This window comes from Protopterus annectens, chromosome 2.part1 (genome assembly GCF_019279795.1).
Source record: "Protopterus annectens isolate FY-2018-M chromosome 2.part1, PAN1.0, whole genome shotgun sequence".
Lineage (NCBI taxonomy): Eukaryota > Metazoa > Chordata > Ceratodontiformes > Protopteridae > Protopterus > Protopterus annectens.
In genome coordinates, this window is record NC_056729.1 from 1,446,730,098 (window position 1) to 1,446,745,225 (window position 15,128).

A 15,128-nucleotide genomic window follows, 5' to 3' on the forward strand; every position below is an offset into this window, starting at 1 on the left:
CCCACCAGACCAGCGTGGATCCGGATTTTACTCGAGATTCTTTTTGGTGCCAAAAAAGACAGGGGACTGGAGACCCATTTTGAATCTCAGCAGCTTAAACAAGTCTGTCACCCAAACCAAATTCCGGATGGTCACGGTTTAGTCCAGCCTCCCCTTTTTAAGAGCAGGTGATTGGATGTGCTCGATAGATCTCCAGGATGCGTATTACCACATCAAGATGGACAAACGCTGCAGGAGTCTTCTTTATTTCCAGCTAGGAGCCAGTCATTATCAATTCTGTGCCCTGCCATTCGGTCTCTCTACAGCCCCCAGAGTGTTCATGAAATGCACGGCAATGGTAACAGCTCACTTGAGACTAAAAGGATTCCGGGTGTTTCCATATCTGGATGACTGGCTCCTTACCGCCCCCACTGAGCATCTTCTAGTAACAGCACTGCATTATACTCTCACTCTGGCAAAATTGTTGGGAATAATGATTCATTGGGAGAAATCAAACCTTACCCCTACACAACAAATAGAGTTCATTGGAGCATTGTTCAGTACTCAGTCCTGTCTGGTATCACTCCCAATTCACAGACTACATCGATTGAGGCTTCAGCTCCATGTGATACTCTCTCAAACAAGCGACTCTGAAAGTGAAGTTCTTCAGGCCCTTAGTTCTATGGCAGCGTCAATCCCAATAGTGCCTCTAGCAAAGCTACATATGCGGATTGTGCAATGGCTCCTTCTATGTCACTGGTTCCCAAACTATCACCTACTCAGTTTCCAGATTCGAATAACCAACTCCTGCAAACAAGACCTGCTTTGGTGGATGAGGCCAGACGTAGAACTTTGGAGTCATTCATTTCAATCCCCTCAGCCCTCAGCCATTGTGACCACGGATGCTTCTCGGATCGGGTGGGGAGGGGGGCATTTCCAGGGAAAGACTGTCCAAGGCACATGGTCCACCTAGAGACCCACCTGCATATCAGTGTTCTGGAACTGAGAGCTGTGCTGATAATGTTTCAGGCCTTCCAGGACAATTGCGATTCAGTCAGATAGTATGTCAGTGGTCTGGTATATCAACAAGCCAAGGAGGAACCAAGTCCTACCCCCTATGTTGAGAAGCCATGAGAATTTGGCAGTGGGTGATAGCTTCCAACTGGTTTCTGATAGCAACGGCATATCCCGGGGAGCTCCAACGTGATTGCGGACAAACTGAGCAGATGCATCCTAATGCCTCATGAATGGTCCCTCAATCCCGAGGTGGCAGCAGTAATCTTCAGCCACTGGGGCCAGCCTTGCTGCGATCTTTTCTCCTCCCCATCAAACAACAAGTGCAGCAGCTGTTTTGCTCTCCTTCCCCTGGAGGTATGCTCTGATCCACGACTGGCCCATGGGACTTCTGTACACTTATCCTCCCATTCCTCTGATCCCACAATTTCTAAAGAAAGCTCTTCGCTTGAGAGGCAGGGTGATCCTCATAGCCCCATTCTGGCCTCGACAAGTTTGGTTCCCCTTCCTTTGGCCTCACCTAGTATAGCCGCCATGGATTCTGAACCCTCTGCCAGATCTGATTACTCACCCCCAAGGGTTGTCACCCGAATCTGTCCAGTCTCAAGCTGACAACTTGGTTTCTCCACTCTCTCCTCGCCTGTTCGAGACATCATTCTGGCCTCTCACAAACCATCCACCAGAAGACTATATCAGGATAAATGGAAAAGGTTCCCCATCTGGTCCAAGGATAACATGCTAGACCTGTATTCGGCTCCAGTTACTGCAGTGCTTCAATACATGGCTAAATATTTTGATAATGGAGCCTCTGCTTCTACTGTACGAGTACATCTGGTGGCAATCTCCAATTTCCACAGTGGTATAGATAGTACCCCTCTTATCTCGTTACACCTTTGCAAGGCTTTCCACAAGGGGACCTCTCATTTCAAGCCTCCTGTCAGATAGCCTATGGAACCATGGAATCTCACTTTAGTCCTCCAGTCTTTGACTCAAAAACCTTTTGAACCTGCTGCGAAGTGTGACATGAAGTTTTTGTCTTGGAAATCCTTGTTCTTGGTAGCCATTGCCTCTGCCAGAAGAGTCTCGGAGCTGCAGGCATTGTGTATCAAGAGGTCCTATTTGGTTTTTCATAAAGACAGAGTATCACTTCGGACAAATCCATCCTTTCTTCCCAAAGTTGTTTATGAATTCTCCATTAACCAGACCATTGACCTACCAGTGTTCTTTCCAAATTTTGCCAATAGAGGAGAGTATTGCCTTCACTCCTTAGATGTACATAGACAACTGAGATTTTACCTAGACAGGACCAAACCTGTCCCTAAATCTGAACAGCTTTTTATCTCCTTTTCTGGGCCCAGAATGGGAGAGGCTGTTTTCAAGGTTACATTATCAAGATGGCTAAGGGACTGCATATGTTTCATCTATTGCCTCAATAATGAAGCTATGCCAAAAGTTAAAGCTCACTCCACTAGATCTATGGCAACATCTATAGCATTCCATTCCAAGACTTCTATGGATGACATCTGCGCAGCAGCTACTTGGGCTAAGTCTCATACCTTTATCAGTCATTACAAATTGGACTTGGTCTCCAGAGGGAGAGCTGCCTTTGGCTCAGTGGTACTCAGGAATGTTCTTCCATAAGGGCCACCCATGGACCTCAAGGTAGCTTGGGATTCTGTCCCATCAGTGATGAATGGAAAGAAGATTAACAACATCAGATAAAGAAGTTGTCTTACCATAACATTCCATCTGTGTTGTTCATCTTCTTTCATTCATCACATCCCACCCTCTTTCCCCCTACAAAGGCTCCTGGGGGATGCTTTGGGTCTAAGTGGTGCCTTTGGGTGTTTGCGCAGAAGTGGCCTCAGCTTTGCTTCTTTTTCTCTAGCAAACTCGATCTGAAGCAACTGCGAGAAGGGCGTTCTGGGTAGAGACTTAGTTTGAGAGTGTTTTGGCTGGCGCTAGCTTGGTAAAAAGGCCGACTCAGTTCCGAGGGCTCAGAACCGAACCCATTAGTGATGAATGAAAGAAGATGAACAACACAGATGGAACGTTATGGTAAGACATAACTTCTTTTTTCCAGCATTTAGCTTACATGCACACATGAATTTGTGGCCAGCTGATGTCTTGTATAGATGCTTCCCCTCTAATTCATTTGAACTTGCGTGACATTTTCTATGATTTTTCCCTTCAATGAAATCACATAAAACATTAAATACATTTCCAAAATGCTCATCCCCTTTTAACTTGGGACAAACAATACTTATTTTGAACAAATTAATTGTACTTCTCCAGACACAAGCACTGCCTGGTATAAAAATAAGGTTATAAATAAGGTTATTTGTGATAAAGTACATATAATGCATTGTGTGTTCCCCACTTAGCACTAATCAGTATCTGTTTTTTCTTATTTCTGTTCCCTTCCCATATGTGGGGTAAAAAGCTTGCATGCTTTCAGTAAACAACTTTTACCCCTAAGAAAAATACACTGGCTATCTTTAAATAAATAAACTAAATTGTGCACTCTTGTAGTCAATAAATTAAAGTTATAAGGCTGCTGGAGAGGCAACTTTACATCATAACTTGTACAGTTCTCCAAGCAGTGCTCAGATTTCACACAGTTAATTGTCTGTGTAAGCTGGTGGTTAAAAAAAAACATTGTAATGACAACCCTTAAAACGTCTAGTCCTAGCCTCTGACTGTAACTTTCTTCTTACAAAAAAGTTAAAATGTTCTCGCACAAAAATTAAACTTTTAATCTTGATTATTATATTGTTTAAGGTAAAATTCTTAGTGACAACCAGTAAAAACTGTAAAAATAATAAAATCACCTTATTTGTACATACTGCAAATAATATCACTTGCATTTATAATTGTAAGCTGCATACTAATCTATTGTTTCTACTGTGCATCTGTAGTCAGCAACTTGTAGCTGCAAAGGGTCTGTCAACCAGTCCACTTGCCTAGTTATCAAACTGAAATAAGTTACATAAATATATAAACACAACAATCCTAGTCCTCAGTAAGAATTTACATTTTCATCCAGGCCCCCATTTTTTTTCCCCTCATGTTATTCTTCCCTGCCCAAAAGCCCATCCACCTTCCATCTGATGACTCAACTTACGTGTTATACTTAGACTTAGCAGAGGTATGGCCCAAATGTTTGCATTCCTAAGGTCATCCATGAGGTATCTGTTTTTTTTTTTGCTAGCCTGTGTCCCTCCCCTACATGTCTAGCACAAGAGATGACTGGCTTGATTTAGGAAATTATAACATTCTCTGCCTCCAAGGCCCTAACCATCTGTACCATCCCTTCAACCTGACATGCAACTTCCTAGAACACTAGCCTCTGCTGCTGGTACTCAACTGGAAAGATGTCAACACACATACTCCTCCCCCAGATAGGAATGTCACATCTTTCCTGCCATCTCCATTTAATGTCCAAGCCGCTAATTGAACTCATGTCACCTGAGTTGAAGCCTGTAGGCAAGAGCACACTTTGATGGCAAGAAAGTTTTGAATGTTTGGTTCCCTAGCTATTGACTTTCAACCACTTTGTTTAAACTGTTAAGTGGTTAGGGTGCATGGAAGGTGTCCTTAAGCTTTGTCAGCTGACCAGTTTTAATATCCTTTGCAGGATATGATAAAATTATATATATGGTATAATAGTGAAAATGTTAAAGAAGTGTACTTTTTCATCAATGAAGCATAAAGCGTTGGAAGGCCCTGCCTGAGAAGGTGGCAGTATGTTTAGGTCACTGCAGAAATTCATGAAAGCTCATGAATCATTGTTGAATGGAAGTGGAAAATCAAATGGGAGGGGAAGGATATTTGCTCGCTTGCTAATTGTATTCAAATAGACTTGATGGTACTTTGTTATTCTTTTATCAGAATATTCACATAACTTGACAGTTTGGAGACTGTAACATAAATATGACTGCTTAGGCTCATTTAAAATTAACAGATGTTTCAACCAAGGTTCCAACAGAGTAGAATTCACCTTTGGTTGGGCTGAGATGTAAACAAGTCAACAAGACCAGAAGGACGCTTAAGGTAATTATTCTAGGTTGCCTTAAAGTAGTCTGTCTACAAACATGTCAGATCTTCTGGGCATTGTCTGTACTTGTACAAGGTTGCTAAAGTCTGAAACTTCTTACCTGTATCCATGTCAGTACACTCATATCTTTTAAAACCACTCTGAAAGACTTCCTAGCTAAAATCTGGCTCTGTTCTTGCTCAAAACCAGGATAAACTGTATCCCTAATTGTGCACAAGTACTTTTATGTTCCTTATACCTCCTTACTCTCCCAGCTTCACTTACTTCTGTCAAATTCTCTTCCCTGACTTTCTCTCTAAATATACCATAAGCCTGTTTTTCCCTCACTTCATCTTGACTAACTTACTTTTAATTTATGTAAAAACTGTCTAAAATTTTGTAAATTTTAAATGATTGTCATGTAACTTGTATCGGTTCTTAACTACTGTTTTGTATTCGTGGATCTATTCCTGGCACAACAGTACATAACCCCCCCTTTTCTACCCCCTCGCCACCTTTTCCTGCCTGTTACCTTGTTAACACCTCTACGAAATCTTCCCCCTAACTCCTAAGCTATCTCTCTCTCTTCTCATCTAATGCTTCTTGTCTTCAGCAATACTCTATATCTGCCTCCTTAACTATTTAAAACTTTTTTTTTTCATTTTTTTTCCTTGTGTACTCCCTTGTCCCAAGTATGTTACATATTGACCTTCCAAGATTGTTCCACTATGGTGTATCCATCTGCATACTTAAATATGTAATTGTCTCATTTTTATGCTTCCTGTTGTTGTGTCTTTCGACTTTTCCCGGTTAGGGGTCGCCACAGCAGAACTCTGGTCCGCTAATGATTGGCAGTAGATTTTTACGTGCCGAGTTGCTGGCCCTGATGCACAACCTTCAACGAAGGTACTCCCATTCACGCATGTCTCCACACAGAAGACGCTCTAGCTGAGAATTGAACAGGACAACGTCTTACTGTGAGGCGACAACGCTACCACAGCGCCACCATTTCTGACATGTTGTTTTAGCCTCCTGTAAAATTCCTTTTTCTCTGATATGATGCTGTACTAGCCTCGTACAATGTTTCCACTATTATTTATAATTTTTGCCTACACAACTAAGTTATGCTACAATTTAAGTCTCAAATTTTTGTTTTCTAATGATACTTGAAATTGCTCCGGAGCTTTTCTCCTCGGCTCTCCGCTGAAAATGCGCCCTGGCTCAGTCGGACCAACCTGGTTAACAAATGTCAAATAAAATAATAAATAAATATTACGTCTAATTTGTTTTAATTGTTTAAACTGCAGTGTTTTTGGTTTATTTTTCAAGATTGTAAAATTTTTTTCTTAAAATGTTTTGTAATAATTTGGAGCTTTTCTACCCGTGTCTTTGCTGACAGCGGGCTTCTACCCAGAGAGACATTCCCAGTCATCAAATATCAATCAATCAGTAAATAAACAAACTATGCAGAGATTATAAAGCTATAGTGAAGGCTATGAACTTAAGGCATAGACCGGAAAGGGTAATCCAGTAGAAATAAAATTAAGTTTATGTTGACACTTTGTAAAGCACCGTTTGGAGGCCTTGAAAATGCCATAGGCTGAATGTTTATTTGAGAAAGATTGGAAGAACAGTGCAAGGTATACACCAGAAGTCATATGAAAAGAGAAAATAAGAACTGACTTTGTGTCTTAGAGGCGATGAAAGGAAGGATATGATCAAAGTATTTAAAAGTATGTTTGGGCACTGTGCAATGCTGTGGAGTGAAGCATCTTTCAGAATAGAAAATCTGAATGATGAAGAATGTCCCTTTTATAGGCAAAGCAACTAAGGAGCAAGATGAAGAAACAAAATGTACAGAGGAAAAAGGACTGAATATTGCTGTCTTCCTGAGGAAACAGTGTGTTCAGAAACCATTGAAGTAGAAATTCAAAAATGAGTGGCATGAATTAATTCTCGCAGTTTGTTTAAAGTTGATAGCTAAACCACTAGGTTGTATCAGGTGTTTATCATCTTCCATTTGTGACTTATTTTTGGTTGGTGTATAACTTGTGCATGAGTGATGTCACATTTGTGTTGAAACAAAAAAATAATGTTACATTTTTCTCTCTCATCAGTTGCAGTTGAACCAGGGGATCAGCTTCTGCATCCTGAGAGAAAAAGAGAAAATCAGTCTAAACATGAAGATGATGTGGATTCATCTGAGCAAACAAGTAAGTGGAGAGAAGATTGCATACTGTAAACACCGTTTTGAAGATTTACAGAAAATGAAAGTTAGTGGGATGGTATTTCTGAGAAAGTTAATATGTGTGTGTGTGTATGTATATATTATATATATATGTGTGTGTGTGTGTGTGTGTGTGTGTACATGCATATATGTGTGTGTGTGTATATATATATATATATATGTGTGTGTGTGTGTGTGTGTGTGTGTATACATATGTATGTATATATATATATATATATATATATATATATATATATATATATATATATATATATATATATGTGTGTGTATATTTGTGTGTCATCGGCTCTGAGCCCTTTCTTATTTGCAATGGTGATGGACAGGTTGACAGACGAGATCAGACAGGAGTCCCCGTGGACTATGATGTTTGCAGATGACATTGTGATCTGTAGCGAGAGTAGGGAACAGGTGGAGGAGACCCTGGAGAGATGGAGATATGCTCTAGGGAGAAGAGGAATGAAGGTCAGCAGGACTAAGACAGAATATATGTGTGTGAATGAAAGGGAGGATAGAGGAATGGTGAGGATGCAAGGAGTAGAGGTAGCGAAGGTGGATGAGTTTTAAATACTTGGGGTCAGTAGTTCAGTGTAACGGTGAGTGTGGAAGAGAGGTGAAGAAGAGAGTACAGGCAGGATGGAGTGGGTTGGAGAAGAGTGTCAGGAGTGATTTGTGACAGACGAGTACCTGTAAGAGTGAAAGGGAAGGTCTACAAGAGGGTAGTGAGACCAGCTATGTTATATGGGTTGGAGACAGTGGTATTGATAAAAAGGCAGGAGACTGAGCTGGATGTGGCAGAATTAAAGATGATAAGATTTGCACTGGGTGTGATGAGGGTGGGCAGGATTAGGAATAAGTATATTAGAGGGTCAGCCCAGGTTGGAAGGTTTGGAGACAAAGCCAGAAAGGCAAGATTACGTTGGTTTGGATGTGCTGAGGAGGGATGCTGAGTATATTGGGAAAAAAGATGCTAGGGATGAAACTACCAGGTAACAGGAAAAGAGGAAGGCCTAAGATAAGGTTTATGGATGTGGTGAGAGAGGACTTGCAGGTGGTTGGTGTGACAGAGCAAGATGCAGAGGACAGGAAGAAATGGAAACAGGTGATCCGCTGTGGCGACCCCTAACGGAAACAGCTGAAAGATGATGATTTGTGTGTCTAAATATGTGTGTGTGTTACTTTTATTGGTCGAAGTAACTTCGACTAACAAAAGTACGACCTGACTTTCGCAAAAGTACACTTTTGCGAATTCTACTTCAGCGAACCTGCAATTAAAATAAAAAAAGAACATTTTGAAGTCTGTTTTGCAGGGGAGGAAGCCCCCCTGCACCTGGGAGCCCCCCAGCTACATTATATGTACTAACTCCAAGATCGCACTACAGTGGGGAAACACGTATATTCCCATATCCCAACTGTAGCAAAACGGACTTTAAAGTGTTTTTTTTTTTTTTTATTTTAATTGCCGGTTCACTGAACCAGAATTCGTGAAAGTGCACTTTCGCGAAAGTCAGGTTGTACTTTTGTTAGTTGAAGAAACATAACTTTGACTAATAAAAGTAGACCCATATATATATATATATATATATATATATATATATATATATATATATATATATATACGCATACTACACACACACACACACACACATATATATATATATATATATATATATATATATATATATATATATATATATATATATAGACACACATACACACACACACATACACAGGTGGGTAGGCTGGAGGGAGTGCATGAGGAATATCTAATACATTTAACCGCTGTGTGTCATCCAAAGTCAAGCTGTGCCTGAAGATCAGTCACCTTACTGTTAAATGTTTTCTCTCTCTAAATTATTGTAAATTACTACATTGTTGGTGTATAATGTATTTTATTTAATAACTTACTCATCTGGCTCTTCTGCAATTTTTGCTCTAGTCTGATTTTTTTGTTCTTTTTAGATTGGAAGGAGTTAATTGCCTGGTGAAACAGTCAGGGTTGTCCTGCTGGTTTTGTGTGTGTGTGTGTCTGTATCTGTGTCTCTGTATGTAGTGTGTGTGTGTGTGTTTGTGTTGGGGGAGGGGACCCGGCTTAGAGTAGCTTTTTGGGCCTCATAAAGTTGGTCAGGTATCTGGGCTTTACTAGAAAAGCACACCCATACTTTGCCACAATGTGCTGTGAAGGAAACGTAAGATTGATTTTGCTTTGTTGTATTTTGTATTGCTTTATTGCCTTCTTCTATTTTGTATTTTGTGATTTATTTGATGTCCTTCAAGGATGCATCTGCAGTCCTTACAAATGGGTTGTCCTGTCGTCAGGCAGCCCTTCGGTCGGCCGGATTCCAAAGTCTGGGTCTGGCCTCAGCTGGTGTCGCTCTTCACCCGACATCATAGCTGCAGTTATTCGGGTATAAAGGCATCAGCCGATGCCATTTTTCTCAGTCTTTCTTGCCGCGTGGTGCCAGAAGCAGAAGCTGTTCGCAAGTGCCGGTCGGTCAGAACCAGAGATTACTACTACCGAATACTACTTCGAAGACTTCTAAAAAGCTAAGTACCCCGTTGGGGACTCTTTCTTGCCTCAGCCAATGTCAGAAAAAGTCAATAACTGTTTAGCTTGTGGGAAACAAATACCTCATAAAGATTTCCACTCTTACTGCTTACCTTGTTTAGGCCCAGACCACGACTTAGCAGCTTGTCTAGCCTGTGGTTCTTTTAACCGACGGACGCTTAGACGTCGGTCGGAATTTGCTGAACAGTTTTTCGGCTCTGATTTTGCTTATATTATGCCGTCAGATCCTCCGACTTCACAAATATCCAAAAAACGCAAGGAAAAGGACCGACACTCGAGGTCCGCGGTTTCGGCCGAAACCGCGGTTAAGCCAACCGTGAGTGTCTCGGTTTCGGCTGAAACCGAGCAAGCGGTTCTTCCTTCAGCCGAAAACATGCCTTCTACCGAGGCCTCTTCTAACCTGGTGGAATCGGCTTCTGAAATCCAACCTGCAGTTGCGGTTTCTCAGGAATTATCTGACACTATACCCTTGGATATTTCCACCCCTGCACGTGGAGCTGCTAGGCCTCCTGCAGCCATGTCCATTAAGGCCTTTGCCAGGGCTAAAGCAGCTAAAGCTACAAAAACTGTGCCTGTTAAGACCCCCTCTCACAGGCCCAGCTCCAGTACCCAAATGCCTTCTCTGGCAGAGGATCTCATTTCTTTAATCCGGGGATCCCAGACTCATCCAGACAGGGCCTCTCATCCACCTCCAGAGAAGAGGCCTAGAGCAGAGCCCCCTGAGCCAGTGTCCACAGATGATTCCTCTGATGATGCAGATAATACAGACCCTCCAGAGGCTCCTTATTCCCCTTACGAAGACTCTGATGCTGAAGAGTCCATTCCTTCTGCCTCTCCACCTGAGGAATTTTCCTTTGGGGAAACCTTGCATGCTATGAGGGAACAATTTCAGTGGCAGGGCCAAGATTTCTCAGACTCCAGGAAAAGGCTTAGAACCTTTCTGCATTTACCACAACATAGGCCTTTAGCCATTCCTCCAGTTCTTTCTGTTGTAGATGATGCATTTAACGATGCTTGTACTGCTCCTGATTCATTACCTCCGGCCCCTGCTAAGCCCGATAGGTTCTACAGGGTCCTGGACACACATCACCATCTATACAAGGCTCCTTTTGCAGATCCCGAGACTATCTCCCAGGGGCCTAAGGCTGTAGCAACTACCTCTGCTAAAAATCCCCTCCCCTCTGAAAGGGAATCCAGGTCCTTAGAGAGATGGGGTAAAAAAGTTTACACTTCTGCTACTCTGTCAGCTAGGGCCTTGAACTGTCAATTTCATATGATCCAATATCAAGAATTTATGCTAGACCAGTTAACTAAAAAACTGTCCTCTGATGAACCTTTTGATAAGAAGTATGTTCAGGAAATGGTACATAACATTCAGCAAGTTAGTAACCATTCTTTAAAATGCGGCTATGATGCACTGGAGGCTTCCTTTAGATCAGCCATGACTGGCACAGTTATCAGAAGGCATGCATGGTTGAAAGAGCAGGCCTTACCGGACCATGTCAAATCAAAACTATTAGATGCTCCCATGGACAAGGCCAATTTATTTGGTTCACCTGCACAACAGGTACTGAAGAAGATGGAAGAGAAGGCAAAATCTGTACAAACTGTGAAAGATTTCTTACAGGTCCAGCCTCCAAGGTTTAGCAGGAATTGGCCCTCCAAAAATTGGTCCTTTCCAGACTCCTCTAAAGCACAGAGAGGCAGGAATAGGCGTTCAAGAGGCAGAAACCAATCCAGGGGTGCCTACAGGGGATGCCACTGGCAGGGTAACAACCAGCGAGGCACAGACGCAGCCACCACCACAGCAACAGGACAATCACAGTGACTTGACTCTGGCACCGCCTACCAGGGAACAACTAGAAGCACCCTTAGGTGGAAAACTAGCTTTATTTTCAAAAAACTGGCATTACATCACAAAGGACAAGTGGATTTTGCAAACTATACACCAAGGTTACAGGTTTCATTTCCATACTCTACCAGGAAAGAGAGGAATGCCAAACCTACCTCCGAATCAAAAGGCAGAAGCTCTAAAACAAGTAAACCAATTATTAAAGATGAGAGCTGTGGAAAAGGTACCATCTATGGAACAAGGAAAAGGATTTTACTCCAGACTCTTCCTGGTACCAAGAAAGGAGAGCAAATGGAGGCCTATTCTCGACCTGTCCGCATTAAACACATTCCTCATTGTTCCAAAATTCAAAATGCTGACTCTACAGCAGCTTCTTCCCATGCTGGGCAAGGAGTCTTGGCTGGTAACTCTAGATCTCAAGGAGGCATACCTGCACGTCCCCATACAACCAATTTGCAGAAGATACCTCAGATTTCTTGCAGGATCAGAGCATTATCAATTCTCAGCATTGCCCTTTGGCTTATCTACTGCGCCCAGAGTGTTCACGAAATGCCTGGCATCAGTAATTGCGCATTGCAGGCTTCAGGGAATCCAAATTTACCCCTACCGGGACGGCTGCCTGATACAAGCGGACAACAAAAACCAGCTCACAGTAGACTTACAAAGAGTCATTTACCTGCTACAAGGCCTGGGATATACAGTCAATATAAAAAAGTCAAGGCTGATACCATCCCAAAGAATAACCTTTTTGGGTGCAGATCTGGACACATCAAAACAAATGGCATTCCTAACTGCAGAAAAGCAAGAGCAACTACCTCTCTACTTCTTGGCATTAACAAAGCAGAACCATCTAACAGCAAGAAAAGTACTGCAAGCCCTGGGCTTCATGGCATCCTGCATAATACTGGTCCCTCATGCCAGACTACACATGAGAAAGCTACAGTGGTACCTAAAGAATTTATGGTCTCAACACAAGCACAGCCTAGAAACCAAAATTCCAATAATACCATGCCTGAAGCAAGAGTTCCTATGGTGGGCACAGGCCTGTCAATCAAACACAGGATTGCCCTTCTACAGCATTCAACCAAGCCAAACCATCACAACGGATGCCTCAGACCTCGGTTGGGGGGCCCACATGCTGGGACAAGGGCATACAAGGCTTATGGACACAAGACCAGCTGCACTTGCACATAAATCTAAAGGAAATGCTGGCAGTAAAAATGGCAATCCAGACATTCAGACCATTTCTCCAAGAAGGTCAATTGATGATAAGGACAGACAACACCACAGTTATGTGGTACATCAACAAACAGGGAGGCACACATTCATACCCTCTATGCCGGATGGCACTGGACCTATGGAATGTGGCTCTGAGCTACAACATTCAGTTACAAGCAATTTTTGTACCGGGAAAAGAAAACATTCTAGCGGACATACTAAGCAGGACTTCCATGGATGCCCACGAATGGATGCTGCATCCGGACATCTTCAAAGCCATTACAAAGAAATGGGGACTGCCAGAAATAGACTTATTTGCATCCCCACACAATCACCAGCTAAAGAAATTCTGCACAAGGACGTACCACCCACTTGCTTGGAAGGTGGACTCCCTATCTTTCAGTTGGAAAAACCTGACAGCATATGCATTCCCACCACTTCCTTTGATGCACAAAGTGCTATTGAAAATCAAAGAGGACTGTCCAAGGATCATTCTGATAGCTCCAGACTGGCCAAGGCAACATTGGTACCCATTACTAAGGAGCATGTCTCGGGAACAAATATGGGCACTTCCCCTAGTTCCACTGCTGTTAACACAGAACAACTACAACATCCTGCATCCAAACCTGAAAACTCTGCAGCTGACTGCCTGGAACATTACATAAGATCAATTAACCCAAATTTATCCCAAAGGGTTAAAGACATTATCCTTGAGGCTCGCAGACCCTCAACAAGGAAAAATTATGCAGCAAAATGGAAAAGATATCTCATTTGGAGTACTGCAAAGGGAGAAGATGTATCACTGGTAAACATAGCCAACATCCTGGAATACTTGGCAGAGCTCTTCCACACAGGCCTGTCCTATTCTTCCATCAAGATACATGCATCAGCTATTTCGGCAGAATACAGAGTGGATCCTCCTGACTTCTCACATCCTCTGCTCAGACAGTTTCTGAGAGGAATTAAAAATGTAAAACCTCCTAGGAAACCACCATTGCCAGCATGGGACTTGAACTTTGTACTAGAAAAATTAACACTTCCTCCTTTCGAACCAGCAGCAACAGCAGACTTACAATACTTATCATGGAAGACTGCTTTCCTGCTGGCAATCACTTCAGCAAGAAGGGTATCTGAACTACAGGCATTAATGGCAGTGCAACCCTTCCTGATCTTCCATCAAGATAGAGTGTCCATGAGAACAAATCCTACATTTATGCCTAAGGTGGTATCCAGAGTGTCTTTAAATCAGGCTATCCACCTACCTACATTCTTCCCCAATCCACAGAACAGGGGAGAAAGACTGTTGCATACCTTGGATGTACATAGACAGTTACGCTACTACCTGGACAGGACCAAGGGCAATAGAACAACTGACCAGCTACTGGTAGCATATGCAACAGGAAGGGAAGGAAAAGCAATTTCAAAACAGACAATCTCCAAGTGGATAGGAAATTGCATTAGATTTTGTTACTCCTGTCATGGAAAGAAAACTCCAGAGAACATCAGGCCTCACTCTACAAGGGCTACAGCCACTACCACAGCTTTCTTACGAGGAGTGGCTACCAAAGACATTATAGAGGCTACTACTTGGACCTCCGTGCATACATTTGCCAAGCATTATAATTTACCTTTATACTCTAGATCCCGAGCAGGTTTTGCCACTGCTGTTTTGCAAGGGATCCTAACTACATCATAATCTCTTCTTTCCTCCTCCCCTAGTTTGGCTATGGTATTCTACCCATTTGTAAGGACTGCAGATGCATCCTTGAAGGACATAGTACAGTTTTGTACCTACCATAAATGTAGATGTCCGATAGGAATGCATCTGCAGTCAGGATTACCCACCCGCCTTCCCCTCTGTGGTACTCCTAGGGTATTTGCCCAACTTATAGCTAGCTGGGGGGGGATCTGTTATGGTGTATTTGTTTGTATATATGTACATACATGCTTATTTTTTGTGTTTGCTCTCTATTATTTGGAATCATTGGCATTTATCCAAATTTAGCCTTCCAAGAGGGCACCTGGCATCTGGGGCAAGAAACACTGAGGAAAATGGCGTCGGCTGATGCCTTTATACCCGAATAACTGCAGCTATGATGTCGGGTGAAGTGCGACACCAGCCGAGGCCAGACCCAGACTTTGGAATCCGGCCGACCGAAGGGCTGCCTGACGACAGGACAACCCATTTGTAAGGACTGCAGATGCATTCCTATCG

General features: G+C 42.6%; 1 protein-coding gene across 4 annotated transcripts in view; it reads left to right on the forward strand.

Moving 5' to 3' along the window:
* HTT (huntingtin) overlaps window positions 1-15,128 on the forward strand; it is a 4,811,037-nt gene that overhangs the window by 3,826,728 nt on the left and 969,181 nt on the right. For all 4 annotated transcript variants that reach the window (XM_044062924.1, XM_044062926.1, XM_044062925.1 and 1 more), the window contains one exon: window positions 7,147-7,242. In XM_044062924.1, the coding sequence (XP_043918859.1) occupies window positions 7,147-7,242 (96 nt within the window). The remainder of the gene's footprint in view (window positions 1-7,146; window positions 7,243-15,128) is intronic.